This window comes from Mus caroli, unplaced genomic scaffold (genome assembly GCF_978045245.1).
Source record: "Mus caroli unplaced genomic scaffold, Mus_caroli_1 scaffold_4, whole genome shotgun sequence".
Classification (NCBI taxonomy): Eukaryota; Metazoa; Chordata; class Mammalia; order Rodentia; family Muridae; genus Mus; species Mus caroli.
The window spans coordinates 37,246,736-37,261,630 of NW_028227259.1; the positions used below are offsets into that span (position 1 = coordinate 37,246,736).

Genomic DNA, 14,895 nt, shown 5'->3' on the forward strand with positions numbered 1-14,895 from the left:
TTTTTATCTTAGCCATTCTAACTGGTGTGAGGTGGAATCGATGTTGTACATTTCTTTAGGTGCTTCTAAGCCATTTGATATTCCTCCATTGAGAATTCTTTGTTTAGCTCTGTACCCCGTTTTTAATAGGGTTATTTGGTTCTCTGGAGTCTAACTTCTTGAGTTCTCTGTATATATTAGATATTAGCCCTCTATCGGATGTAAGGTTGGTAAAGACCTTTTCCCAATCTGTTGGTTGCTGTTTTGTCCTAATGACAGTGACCTTTGCTTTACAGAAGCTTTGCAATTTTATAAGATCCCACTTTTTAATTTTTTTTGCTTTTGTTTTTGTTTTTTGGGGTTTTTTTGTTTGTTTGTTTGTTTTTCAAGACAGGGTTTCTCTGTGTAGTCCTGGCTGTCCTGGAACTCACTCTGTAGACCAGGCTGGCCTCAAACTCAGAAATCAGCCTGCCTCTGCCTCCCAAGTGCTGGGATTAAAGGTGTGCGCCACCACCGCCTGTCTCCATTTTTAAATTCTTGATCTTAGAGCATAAGCCATTGTTCTATTCAGGAAAGTTTCTTCTGTGCCCATGTGCTGGGGGCTTTTCCCCACTTTCTTTTCTATTAGATTCAGTGTGTCTGGTTTTATGTGGAGGTCCTTGATCCATTTGGACTTGAGTTTTGTACAAGGAGATAAGAATGGATCAATTTGCATTCTTCTACATGCTAACTACCAGTTGAACCAGCACCATTTGTTGAAAATGCTGTCTTTTTTTTCCACTGGATGGTTTTAGCTCCTTTGTCAAAGATCAAGTGTCCATAGGCATGTGGGCTCATTTCTGGGCCTTCAATTCTATTCCATTGATCTTAGTGCCTGTCACTGTAACAATACCATGCAGTTTTTTTGTTTGGTTTTTTTTATCACAATTGCTCTGTAGTACAGCTTGAGATCAGGGATGGTGATTCCCCCAGAAGTTCTTTTATTGTTGAGAATAGTTTTAGCTATCCTGGGTTCTTTGTTATTCCAAATGAATTTGGAAATTGCTCTTTTTAACTCTTATGAAGAACTGATTTGGAATTTTGATGGGGATTGCATTGAATCTGTAGATTGCTTTCAGTAAGATGGCCATTTTTACTATATCAGTCCTACCAATCCATGAGATTGGGAGATCTTTCCAACTTCTGAGATCTTCTTTGATTTCTTTCTTCAGAGACTTGAAGTTCTTATCATATAGTTCTTTCACTTGCTTTGTTACAGCCACATCAAGATATATTATTTGTGACTATTATGAAAGGTGTTGTTTCCCTAATTTCTTTTTCAGTCTCCTTATCCTTTGAGTAGAGGAAGGCCACTGATTTGTTTGAGTCAATTTTATGTCTAGCCAATTTGCTGAAGTTGTTAATCGGATTTAGGGGTTCTCTGGTAGAATTTTTTGGGTCACTTAAGTATACTATCATATCACCTGCAAATGGTGATATTTTGACTTCTTCCCTCCCAGTTTGTATCCCTTTGACCTCCTTTTGTTGTCTAATTGCTCTGGCTAGTTCTTCGAGTACTATATTGAACAGGTAGGGAGAGTGTGGATAGCCTTGTCTAGTCCCTGAATTTAGTGGGATTGCTTCAAGTTTCTCTCCATTTAGTTTGATGTTGTCTACTGGTTTGCTGTATGCTGTTTTTACTATGTTTAGGTATGGACCTTGAATTCCTGATCTTCCCAAGAATTTTATCATGAAGGGGTATTGGATTTTTTTCAAATGTTTTCTCAGCATTGAATGAAATGATCATGTGATTTTTTTCTTTGAGTTTGTTTTGTTTATATAGTGTATTATATTGATGGATTTTCATATATTGAACCATCCCTGCATCCCTAGCATGAAGCCTACTTGATCATGATGGATAGTCATTTTGAAGTGTTCTTTGTTTGTGAGAATTTCATTGAGTATTTTTGCATCGATATTCATAAGGGAAGTTGGTCTGAAGATCTCTTTCCTTGTTGGGTCTTTGTGTGGTTTAGGCATCAGAGAAATTGTGGCTTCGTAGAACAAATTGGGTAGTGTTCCTCCTGTTTCTATTTTGTGGAATAATTTGAAGAGTATTGGTACTAGGTCTTCTTTGAAGGTCTGATAGAACTCTGCACTAAACCCATCTGGTCCTGGGCTTTATTTGGTTGGGATACTATTAATGACTTCTATTTCTTTAGGGATTATGGGACCGTTTAGATCATTTATCTGATTCTGATTTAACTTTGGTACCTGGTATCTGTCTAGAAATTTGTTCATTTCATTCAGAATTTCCTGTTTTGTTGAGTATAGGCTTTTGTAGTAGGATCTGATGATTTTGGGGGGGGGGGGTTTGAGACAGGGTTTCTCTGTGTAGCCCTGGCTGTCCTGGAACTCACTTTGTAGACCAGGGTAGCCTAGAACTCAGAAATCTGCCTGCCTCTGCCTCCTGAGTGCTGGGATTTAAGGCGTGTGCCACCACCGCCCGGCCATAAAATTATTTTGCTCCTACTTTATAAACTGCAATTTTACTGTAATGACTCATAATATAAATATCTGATATGTAGGATATTGATACACAAATTGAGAACTGCTCTTCTAGAGCTCCCAGGTGTACTATTAAGTTACTAGTATTAGACCTCTCCAGTTTTTTGTTTGTTTACTGTAGATACTTAGGGCTATGAACTTTCTTCTTAGAACTACTTTCATTGTGTCCTATAAGCTTGGGTATAATGTGTATTCATTTTCATTCAAATCTAGAAAGTCTTTAACTTCTCTATTTCTGTCTTGATCCATTTTACATTCAGTACAGAGTTGTTGTTTCCATGAGTTTGTAAGCTTTGTATTGTTTCTGTTATTGATGTCCAGCTTTAATCTATAATGGTCTGATTGGATGCAGAGAGTTATTTCCATTTTCTTCTGTTTGTTGAAGCTTTTTTGTGCCCAAGTGTGTAGTCAATTTTGGAGAAAGTTCCATGAGGTGCAGAGAGGGTGTATCCTTTTGTGTTTGGGTAAAATGTTCTATAAATATCTGTTAGATCCATTTGGTCTATAATGTCTTTAAGCTCCAGCATTTCTCTGTTTAGTTTTTGTGTACATGACCTATCTATTGGTAAGAGTGTGGTACTAAAATTTCCCACTGTTAGTGTGTGAGGATCAATATGTCATTTAAGCTGTAGTCATGTTTCTTTTACAAAAGTGGGTGCCCTTTGTGTTAAGAACTGAAATATCATCTTGGTGGGTTTTTTTCCTTTGATGAATGCAAAGTGTCTTTTCCAATCTCTCATTAATTAACTAATTGATTAATTTACAATCCAGATTTCATTTCCTCCTACCACCCACGGTCCACCCTCCGACTGTTCCATATCCCTTATCTCCTCCCCATCCCCCTGACTCCAGGAGGATGACCCCATCCCCCACCCCTTACTCCACCTGACCTCTAAACTCACTGGGGCCTCCAGTCTCTTGAGGGTTAAGTGCATCATTTCTGATTGAACCTAGACTTGGCAGTCCTCTGCTGTATATGTGTTGGGGGGGCCTCATATCAGCTGGTGTATGCATCCTGTTTGGTGGTCCAGTGTTAGAAAGATCTTGGGAAGACAGGGCACCAAATGAGGGACGGGGTTGCCATCCTACAGTCACAACTCTCACCCATAATTATTTGCCTGAAATAACTACAGGGATGGAAATGGAGAGGAGCCTGAGGAAAAGAAGGTACAGCAACAGGCCCAAAGTGGGATCCAACACTATTACCGAGGCTATGGAGTGCTCACAAAAAGGGACCTAGCATGACCACACTCCAGAAGATTCTATCTCTTTTGATTGGTTTTGGTTTAAAGTCTATTTTCTTAGATATTAAAATGGCTACACAAGCTGTTTCTTAGGTCCATTTGCTTGGAATATCCTTTTTGCAATCCTTTACTCTTATGCCTGTGTTTGATGTTGAGGTGTTTTTCTTGGGTACAGCAAAAGAATGAGTCCTGTTTTCCCATTCATTTTGTTAGTCTGTGTCTTTTTATTGGGGGAATTAAGATCCTTGATATTGAGAGATATCAATGACCAATGATTGTTGATTTCTGTTATTTTGTTATTGATGGTAGTAATGGTGGTGGTCTTGGTGTGTGCATGTGTAGGTGTGTGTGTGTGTGTGTGTGTACATGTGTTTCCTTTTCTTGAATTTTAGTGATCTGGGATTATTTAGTCCCTCTGTTTTGATGGTTGTGATGGAGTGTTCCTTCCATAACCCTCTGTAGGAGTGGATTTGTAGATAAATATTGTTAAAATTTGGTTTTATCATGGGATGTCTTATTTTCTCCATCCATGTTGATTGGGAGTTTTGCTGGGTATAATAGTCTGGTCTGGCATCTGTGGTCTCAGAGACTGCAGTACTTCTTTTCTGGCTTTTAGGGTCTCCATTGAGAAAGCAAATGTAATCCTAATAGATATGCTTTTGTTTGTTACTTGGCCTTTACCTTTGCTCTGTATGTTTAGTATTTTGATTATTATGTGGGCAGAGAACTTTCTTTTCAGGCCAAATCTACTTGGTGTTTTGTATGTTTTTTGTACCTTTAAAGGCATCTCCTTTCTTTAGGTTAGAATTTTTTTCTTCTATGATTCTGTTGAAAATATTTTCTGGGCCTTTGAGCTGGGTTTCTTCCTCTTCTTCTAATCTTATTATCCTTAAATTTGCTCTTTTCATAGCATCCCAGATTTCCTGGATGTTTTGTGTCAGAAATTTTTAAGACTTAACATTTTCTTTGATTGATGTACCATTTCTTCTGACATCTTCAATGTCTGAGATTCTCTCTTCTCTTCTATCTCTCATATTCTCTTGGTGAAGCTTGCTTTGTAGTTCCTGTTTGAATTCCCAAATTTTTTATATCTGGAATTCCCTCAGTTTTTTTTTTTTAATTCTCATTTTCAGGCCTTATTGGGCTTCAGTTGAGACATATTGTCCTGGTTGTTATTGATTGCATTTTTATACTGAAACCTAGTTGTCTGGAATTGAGATGACTATAGGTCTTTATTATGATACCTGTTATTGTCTCTACTAGATGAGTGTTTTTCTTTGGTTTCTACTAACTCCCTGAACTTTAAGAGAGTGTAGTAACTGTGTTCCTGGTAGGAAATTTTCTCTGGATCTGTTTCCCTGGCCTGCTCAGCTGATATGTTTCCAGTGTATGCCTGCTGGCATTGGAGGCTGGGATAATGGGATGAGTTGGGAGAAGGAAGGTTGGAGGAGAAGATCTTTGTGATCTGTTTGGGATAGGGTCAGAGAAGAAAAGGAGACTCCAGCAGGTTTTCTGCTACAGAGCTAGGGATGAGCCTGGGGTGGGGTGGGGATTAGGTCAGGAGGAGCAGGAAAGGTGTGCACCCACTGTCAACCTACTTGTTTCTCTGGCAGGACTGGTCCTGGGGTACCATGGGGTGCTTTCTGGGGTTTGGGGCTGGACAAAGGAACAAGTAGGGATAAGGAAGTTAAAAGGGAAGGTCTGTGGGATCCATGTGGGAAAGAGGCTGCAGAGCTAGGAATAAGACTGGGGGGTTGGGTCTGGGGGAACAGAGAGTTGAGACATCTTTTTAAAGCAGCTGATAATATAGCTACATTTTAACAGAGAAATCGGAACCATAGGGAAAAATACAGTTGGAACTATAAAAATTTTGTAGTCTCAGTTCTCCTAATTAAGGTACTTTAATTTACAAAATAATTGGAAAAATAGAGACTGGAAAAAATCCCAATATCTGAGTTGTCTATGCAACAGCATTTGAGCCCATGAGTGCTCAGCCCATGAGTTAGAATAACAACTGATGCTACTTCCCTAAAGAATGGCTGTTTCCTAACATAAATGCCATTACTTTTAAATGTCATCCCAATGTTCAAATTTAATCCAGTCTCTTAGTAAATGGTGTTAAGTATCTAGAGCAGTGGTCCTCAATCTTCCTAATTCTGGTGACCCTTTAATACAGTTCCTCATGTTGTGATGCCCCCAACCATAAAATTATTTTTTTGCTATTTCATAACTATAATTTTGCTACTGTTATGAATCACAAAATAAATAAACATGTTTTCTGATGGTCTCAGGTAACCCATGTGAAAGAGTAGAGTAGTTCAACCTTACTAGGGCCGAGACACAAAGGTTGAGAACCAGTGATCTGAAGGGAATGAAGAATCTCCTAGACTACAGCCCTCTTCTTTCTTTCCTTCCCTCCCTCCCTCCCTCCCTCCCTCCCTCCCTCCCTCCCTCCCTCCCTCCCTCTCTTTCCTTCCTTCCTTCCCTCCTTCCTTTCTTTTTTGTCTTGTTTTTTGAGACAGAGTTTCTTTGCCTAGCCCTGCCTGCCTGTCTTGGAACTCACTCTGAAGATTAGACTGGTCTCAAACTCAGAGATCTCTATGGGTACCCCTAGTGCTGGGATTAAAGGCACTAGCCAAGACCTCTAGACTTCTACAGCACTCTTTCTATAAATGAGGAGTGGTGCCCATAAAGAGTCCTGAGTTTATGTGGTTGTGTGGCAGTCAGGCAAAGCCACAAGTCTCCTCATGTAATTAGTGTCCATGCATGTGGGCATACAAGCCTTACCCATCTGATCTCTGGGAAATTAATCAAATTCATACTTTTCCAAAGATAAAGGGTAAGATGGTTCTTTCAGAGCCTGACATTTCTCCCCTTGTAGATTTCTGGGATTCCTTCTGACTTGGGAACAGATGACACTGCACTTGAGGCACCCATGGGAACATTTGAGTGATGGGAGCACCCCAAGAGGAAAGCTTTCTTTCCAGTGACATTTTACCCACCTTGTAGAAAGCAAGTCTATTTAGTATAGATATACAGACACAGCTTCAATTATCCTTTCCACATCAAAGAACCCAACTATTTGAAGTATAGAATTCAATGGCTATTAGTCCATTTACAAAGTTGTGTATCCATCAATACATATTACCATTACTTTATCTAATTTCAGAACATTCTTCACTTCAGATTTTAATGACTTGTTAGCAACTACTTCCTATTTATCACTTCTATTACCAGGCCTTTTAACCTTGAATTTATGCTCAGTCTCTCTGAATTTGTATATTCTGCATATTTTACATAATCATATGGTCCATATAAATATAATCATATGATCTTTGGCTCTTTAAGATTCTTTTTATTTTGGGTGGTGGGTCGGTCAAGACAGAGTTTCTTTGTGTATCCTTGGATGCCCTGGAACTAACTCTGTTAATTGGTCTGGCCTCCTCAAACTCAGCAGACATCCACTTGCCTCTGCCTCCCCAGTGCTGGGATTAGAAGCATGCATCATTACTGCCTGGCTGTGATTTTTAAAAACTTAGCATGTTTTTAAGGTTCTTAGATCATATTGTAACAAATATTAAATTAATGTATTACTTGGAATTAATTATGAAAATATTTAAAACCAATATTTAATTTAAAATTTCCTGTATTTGTTATGTAGCTCCAGAAATTATCAATCATGAAAAGTATACATTTAGTCCTGACTGGTGGGGACTTGGCTGTCTGATATATGAAATGATTGCGGGACATTCTCCATTCAGAAAATATAAAGAAAAAGTCAACCGGGAGGAATTGGAAAGAAGAGTGAAGAATGAAACTGAGGAGTACTCTGAGAGGTTTTCAGAGGATGCCAAGTCCATCTGCAGCATGGTGGGTCAGGCGCCACGGAGGCAGGGAAGCATTGAACTCACTTCCTCTCTTTTGATGGTTCAGAAGGCAGCAGTCAAGAAGCAAGGCAGGATTCAGAAGCAGGATAGCCACCCCCTCCTAGCTTAAAAATCCTAGTTCAACACCAAGACCAGGCTGAGGTGAAAGCCAGACCTTTCAGTGACCTAGCTCCTTCCTGGTACTCTTGTCTGGAATTTCATCTTAGGCAGACTGTGAGAGTCCATAAAAGTTTCCAGCTCAAACCTGGGAAATGACTGGGCAACGCAAGCAAAGCCTGAGGAAAATTCATGATGTCTCTTCTATAGTGCTATTGTTGAAAGGAAGAATGGGGCCAAATTACTCTGTTTTCAAAAAACAGCTGCTGAGTCTAGTTCATTGACTTATTGTATGTGAAATTAAATATAAAACTTTTAATGCTATTATATTTTGAAATGGGAAGATTGCCTCTGCCATTCTAACTGCAAGGGTAGCATGGGCCAGATTGACACCTTCCTTACATATTTGATTATCATATTCAGACCTTCATCATCCATGAGACATGTGATGCCAGAGAGCAAGTCCTAACATATAATCATAGATCAAGCCCAGTAGCAGTTGGATGCCATCTCCATCTGCCCTTAGGGCTGTTTTTTTTTTCCCCACCAACTGCTGGCTGCCTACACACTAAAATTTCTTTGTCACTTGCTTACCTTAAAAAGGTGCCTATAGGCATTTTTTTCTTTTGCTGTCCTTTGATGAATTTTTAAATTTTTTTCTTTCAATAAGGGTTTATTGAGTCAGTTAATACAATTAAGAAACCCCTCACAAAAGCTGGGCGGTGGTGGTGCATGCCTTTAATCCCAGCACTCGGGAGGCAGAGGCAGGTGGATTTCTGAGTTTGAGGCCAGCCTGGTCTACAAAGTGAGTTCCAGGACAGCCAGGGCTATACAGAGAAACCCTGTCTCGAAAAACCAATAAATAAATAAACAAATAAATAAATAAAAATAGAAAAAAGAAAGAAAAAAGAAAAATAAAAGAAAAAGAAGCCCCTCACAAGAATGCCCTTTTTCTCTTACTGGTTTGCCTCATCCAGCCTTGATAGGAGGGTTTGTGCCTAGTCTTCTTATAATTTGTTATGCTATGTTTGTCTGATAACCCTGGAAGGCCTGCTCTCTTTTTTGGGGGGTGGGGGTATAATGTATAAGAGTTAAAAATTTTTAAAAATACCCACAAGTAAACCTAATCTGGACAAGTCTCAAGACTCCCTTTCCAAGTGATTCTAGATTGGGTCCATTTAACAGCTACAATCAACCATCATGCTCAGTTGCTACTGTGAAGAGAAACAACTGGCTCTTAAACAATGGTTTCTGTTTCCCCACAAATGAATTGTAGGAAAGCATCTTAGGATACACATAGAAACTTGCCCAAGAACAGAGAAGGGACAAGAACTTGGGCCAACCTTTTTTGATTGATAGTAAGTCTGAAGAAAGGCTTATTTGAGTTTGTGACAGTTATAAATATGTAAAGAGTACTTTAGTCAGGCAGTGGTGGCACACGCCTTTGATTCCCAATCCTTGGGAGGCAGAGGCAGGCAGATCTCTGTGAGTTCATGGCAGCTAGATCTAAGTTCCAGGACAGCCAGAACGACATAGTGAAACCTTGGCTCACCTCCTCCCCCTGAGATTTTTGGGTGTGTAGTGGCACCTGGCTCTAATCTCAGCAGCCTGGAGGTGCAGATATGCATATGAAGATTTCAAGATCAGCCTAGGCTATAAGACTAGAATCTATGCCAAAAGCCAGATGTAATGGCACATACCTGTAATCCCTGTACTCCTAGGGTTAGAATAGGTGGCAGAGATAGGAGAATGATCTGGAAGTTTGTAAGACCAGCCAGCCAGGAGCATACAACACAGCAGCAGTTGTTGCCTCAAAAAGGTGGAATGTAGAAAATTGACCCCTGACCTCCACACATGCACTGTGGCATGCATCCACACTCACACAAATACATAAATAAAACCAAAAAAATGGTGGTGGGGGGAGTAGAGATGATGTTAGAGACAGGAGAGAGACAGAGAGTTAAATATATACAGTTTCTAGAAGGAAGCTTGCTCAATTTTTGACTTGGGATCCTTAGTACTCTAATAATTTCTTTTTATAAATTCAACAGCATTGAAATAATTGTTCTGAATTTAAAACTCTATTTTCTTAGTATTTATCTCTTAATTTTTATAATATTTTTACTTGATGATTGACTTACTCAAATGGCATATTTTTCTTGAGACAGATTTTATATAGCTCTGACTGGCCTGAACTCACCATGTAGATCAAGTTGACTTCAAGAAATCCACCTGCCTTTGCCCAAGTGCTGAGATTAAAGAGGTTCACCAGGAGGCATGGCTCTTCAAGCTTCCATCTCTTGATCAGTCATGGCAAGACCTAAGTCTTACTCTGTGGCACCATAATCTTAAGTCTGACTTTGCACAGTTTGGTTGATACTTAGGAACTACAGTGGTTATTAACTTGGACATATATCCTTTCTGCTACCCCTACTACTTTGATTGTTGGAGATCTTTGTTTTGTTTTTCGTTTTATTTGTTTTTTGGCTTTTCAAGATAGAGTTTCTCTGTGTAGCCTTGACTCTGGGTTGTTAAAGAAGACAGTTTTGATTACATTTTTATCCTAATAGCTTCATTTGATCGTTTCTCTCTTGTGTAGTTACTCATCAAAGATCCAAGTAAGAGGCTGGGCTGCCAGAGGGATGGAGTCGCTGCTGTAAAGCAGCACCCAATATTCAAGGATATAAACTTCAGCAGGCTGGAAGCAAATATGTTAGATCCACCTTTCATTCCTGATGTAAGTATGTTACCCAGAGTAGCTAGGTCCCCAAGAACACTGATTCCCATAACAGTCTTTTGTTGAAACACACTTGATACATGTGGGTTCTGCTCTATGAAATCTGAGATCTGATATTTTTGCTTCTCTTCTTTCTTTCTTCTTTCTTTCCTTCTTCTTTTCCTCTTTCCTCCTCCTTGCTCTTCCTTCCTCCTCCTCCTTCCTTCCTTCTCCCTCTCCATACTACCACTTCCTTATCCTCAGGTAGACCCTTAGTAGCTTCTGGCTTCCAGGTCTGTTGTGGGCAGTCTATCACTGCTAGAGTAGTCAAACTCCCTGTCCTTCTTCCAATTCTCAATGACATTTCAGACTTCCTTGGCATGCTCTTTAAGGCCTTCTGTGTGCCAGTGTTCCTGTTATGACCTCAATGCTGAGTTTACCTCCATCCATGTCCTCACTCCTTATACTGGACTGTGCTTTAGTCTGGAATGTTCAGCCCTCGCTACTTCTCACACATTATTGAGACTGGAGCTGTCAATATCTCTGCTTCATCATGAATATGCTATTGGCATAAAACTGTCATGCCTCCAAAAGCACAGGGCCTGGCACTTGTCTGTGCTTAGTACATAATAGAGGACATAATAAGTATATTAGTAAATAAACATATAGTAAATGAACTACTGATGAAAAGATGATTAAGGGAAGATAACCTGGACTCTTAAGTAGTCTGCAATACACACATTCTAAAAATGGGGACATAGGTAAGTTTTCATTGTTGGATGGAATTAAGATAGATCTACAGTTAATATTTTTATTAAGACTTCTTCAGACTTTATATGCTTGCTTAATATCCATAATACTTGTTATAGTGGCAACTACTTCCTTGGAACTAATTTCTACTTGGCATAGTCAAGGCATGTGCACTGTCTCCAACATAGCTCTAGGCTGAAGGCAAATGGGGAGAAAGGTAGATAAGAGAGTGCCTCTGCTTGGAGAGACATGCAGGAAGACAAACTGACTGGCATTCTGGGAAAGTGTTGCTGACAGCAAGGCATGCATAATGTGGACTTCATCTGGTTGTCAGGTCTGGAGATGGGGCTGCTTGGGTGAAATGCAGGGAAAACAGGCCAAGGTGGTTTGTCAGGAGGGAGGGGGAACACAGTGGACAGGGGCCATCCTAGACTGTCTATGTCCTTGTCTTAAACAAATTACCCCATTTGGAGGCAGTTTAGCAAACTCTGGACACTCTCTGGACAAGGTAGAGACTGCAAGCCTGGACCCTAGTCCTAGACGAAAAATTGCTAGCAAGAATGTTGCTTCTCAGCTGGGCGTGGTGGCATATGCCTTTAATCCCAGCACTCGGGAGGCAGAGGCAGGCGGATTTCTGAGTTCGAGGCCACCCTGGTCTACAGAGTGAGTTCCTGGACAGCCAGGGCTATACAGAGAAACCCTGTCTTGAAAAACCAAAAAAAAAAAAAAAACCAGTCAGATGCAGATATTTGCACCCAACCAATGGACAGAAGCAGTTGACCCCTGTTGTTGTCTTAGGGAAGGCTGATAGAAGCTGAGGAGAAGGGAATCCCATAGGAGGACCAGCAGTTTCAATTAATCTGGACCCCGAGATCTCTCAAACACTGGACCACCAAACAGGCAGCATACACCAGCTGATATGAGGCTGATACAGTAGAGGACATCTGGGTCTGTGTTCATTCAGAGATGATGCACCTAACCCTCAAGAGACTGGTGGCCCCAGGGAGTTTAGAGGTCAGGTGGGATGGGGGTTGGAGGCATCCACATGGAGACAGGGGTGGAGGTGGGGAGAAGGAGAAGGTGTGGGATGTGGAACACTTGGAGGGTGGATGAGGGGGTGGAAATGGAATATGGAGGGTAAAAATAATTTACATAAATAAATAATTTTTTTATAAGAATGTTGCTTCTACTCTTCATCCAAATGCTAGGGAGAGGTACTTTGCAGGTAAGATGCTTAGTCAGGCCGGGCGGTGGTGGTGCACGCCTTTAATCTCAGCAGTTGGGAGGCAGAGGCAGGTGGATTTCTGAGTTCAAGGCCAGCCTGGTCTACAAAGTGAGTTCCAGGACAGCCAGGGCTACACAGAGAAACTCTGTCTCGAAAAAACAAATAAAACAATACAAAACAAAAAAAGATGCTTAGTCAGGGTTTCTATTCCTGCATAAACATCATGACCAAGAAGCAAGTTGGGGAGGAAAGAGTTTATTCAGTGTACACTTCTCACATTGCTGTTGATCACCAAAGGAAGTCAGGACTGGAACTCAAGCAGGTCAGGAAGCAGGAGCTGATGCAAAGGCCATGGAAGAATGTTACTTACTGGCTTGCTTCCCCTGGCTTGCTTAGCTTGCTTTCTTATAGAACCCAAGACTACCAGCCTAGGGATGGCACCACCCACAATGGGCTCTCCCCCCCTTGATCACTAATTGAGAAAATGCCTTACAGCTGGATCTCATGGAGGCATTTCCTCAAGGGAGGCTTCTTTCTCTGCTATAACTCCAGTTTGTGTCAAGTTGACACACAAAACCAGCCAGCATAGATGCTCAAGGCCAGAAGCAGGGTAAAAACTGTCAGTCGGGGATCCCACAGCCAGTGGTCTTCATGCCTGTCCACAGCTCTCTGTCTCCCACAGAAGTAACCATACCATCCTTCTATAGCTTTAGTCTTTGCAATCTTTTTTTTTTTTTTTTCCTGCAGAGAAGGAAAGAGATCCTTGTGAGAGGTTATATGAACACCTGTGTATGGAGGGCCGAAACAAAAGACCCAACAGGATCTTTGACACTAAAAGTTCCCCAAGAGGGCTGGAGAGATAGCTTAATAGTTAAGAGCACTGACTGCTCTTCCAGAGGTCCTAAGTTCAATTTCCAGCAACCACATGTTGGCTCACAACCATCTGATGCCCTCTTCTGGTGTGTCTGAAGAGAGCAACTGTGTACTCACATACATAAAATAAATTAATATTTAAAAAAACCATTCCTTGAGAAAAATGACACAGGAACTGCTGTGTCACAGAATATGCATGGTGTAAATTAGAAAATTTCTTTGAAAAAAGGGCCTTGGCAATAAAGAAGGGGTGGGGAGGAGTATGTATGGACTGGTTCATTTACATTAAGGGAACTCAGAGTTGCTTTAGGATTGGGAATGTAGTTAAGTGGTAGGGTGCTTTCCCAACATATGCAGGTCCTATGTCTAATCTTCAGCATGTGAAAATTAAAAACAAAAGTCTTATAAACTAGATATAGTACTGAGATGGTTAAGGCAGCTAGATTGTGAGACAAGGACAGCCTAGGCTGCCTATCCCTGTCTCAAAATTCGAGAAGAAAAACATAACCAACAAAAACAAGAAAAGAATTATTCAAGATGTCTCATAGGCTGATGCCTCTCTTTGTTCTTGGTGCCCAGCCTCAGGCCATTTATTGTAGGAACGTCTTGGATATTGGGCAGTTCTCTGTGGTGAAAGGAGTCAACCTGGATACCAATGATGAAATCTTCTATGCTGAATTTGCGACAGGGTCTGTCACCATCCCCTGGCAGAATGAGGTACTACTTCGTTCTAGCAGAGTAGCTTTATGCTAGTTTTAATAATGGTGTGTGTGTGTGTGTGTGTGTGTGTGTGTGTGTGTGACCATGAGGATTAGATCACAGGTAAACCAAGACTATGCCAGAAGCATGGCAGCTATTCTGGTCCTAGTTACAGGAGGTGAGCAAAAGGTGATCTTGGGAATTGCCTGCTACCTGGAGTCCTGCTCCATAAGCAGGGCTAGCTAGTAGCTTGGCTCCAGTGGAAATAGCATTTTGGGAGGTAAACTTCAAGAAAGAGGAACAAGAGGCACTTTTTTTATTCTGAGAGTTCAGAAACCAGGAGTCTAGGAACGTGGAACCAGAGAAGGTCTGGGAGCTATAAGGTGCCCCACATTGAGGTCAGGTACCAGGTGAGAGCTGATAACATTAGATCACAGATCTTGTGGTGTCTCCAAAGATGCTTTGTCCTGTCTTCTATGCATACAGATGATTGAATCTGGATGTTTCAAGGATCTCAATGAAAATGAAGATGATTTGTCATCACTTGAAAAATACAAGATGTGTTCCTCCATTCTCAGACCAAAGAGACACTTCTTCCATAGACTCTTCAGAAGAACGGTAAAAACAAAACAAAACAAAAAAACCCAAAAACCAAAACCCAAACTCTTTTGCAAAAGTAAACTATTGTGGCTGGGGCTGTTGCTTAGGGTAAGACATTTGCATAGTAGAAACCAGGACTTGGGGTATGCCTATGTGTATTTGCCCCCCTCTTCCAATATGTACGTATATATAGCAAAAGGAAAATGTTTTCTAAGTAAAATAGCACTTGTGGTGGTGGTGGTGGTGGTGGTGGTGATGGTGGTGGTGGTGGTGGTGGTA

At 40.8% G+C, this 14,895-nt stretch overlaps 1 protein-coding gene across 2 annotated transcripts in view; it reads left to right on the plus strand.

The window, feature by feature from the left end:
* Grk4 (G protein-coupled receptor kinase 4) overlaps nt 1-14,895 on the plus strand; it is a 111,326-nt gene that overhangs the window by 92,973 nt on the left and 3,458 nt on the right. For both annotated transcript variants that reach the window (XR_002377918.3, XM_021162143.3), the window contains exons 12-15: nt 7,432-7,640; nt 10,353-10,490; nt 13,897-14,034; nt 14,503-14,634. Coding sequence is in view for 1 of the 2 variants with exons in the window: in XM_021162143.3 (XP_021017802.1) it covers nt 7,432-7,640; nt 10,353-10,490; nt 13,897-14,034; nt 14,503-14,634 (617 nt within the window). In the remaining variant the exon portion in view is untranslated. The remainder of the gene's footprint in view (nt 1-7,431; nt 7,641-10,352; nt 10,491-13,896; nt 14,035-14,502; nt 14,635-14,895) is intronic.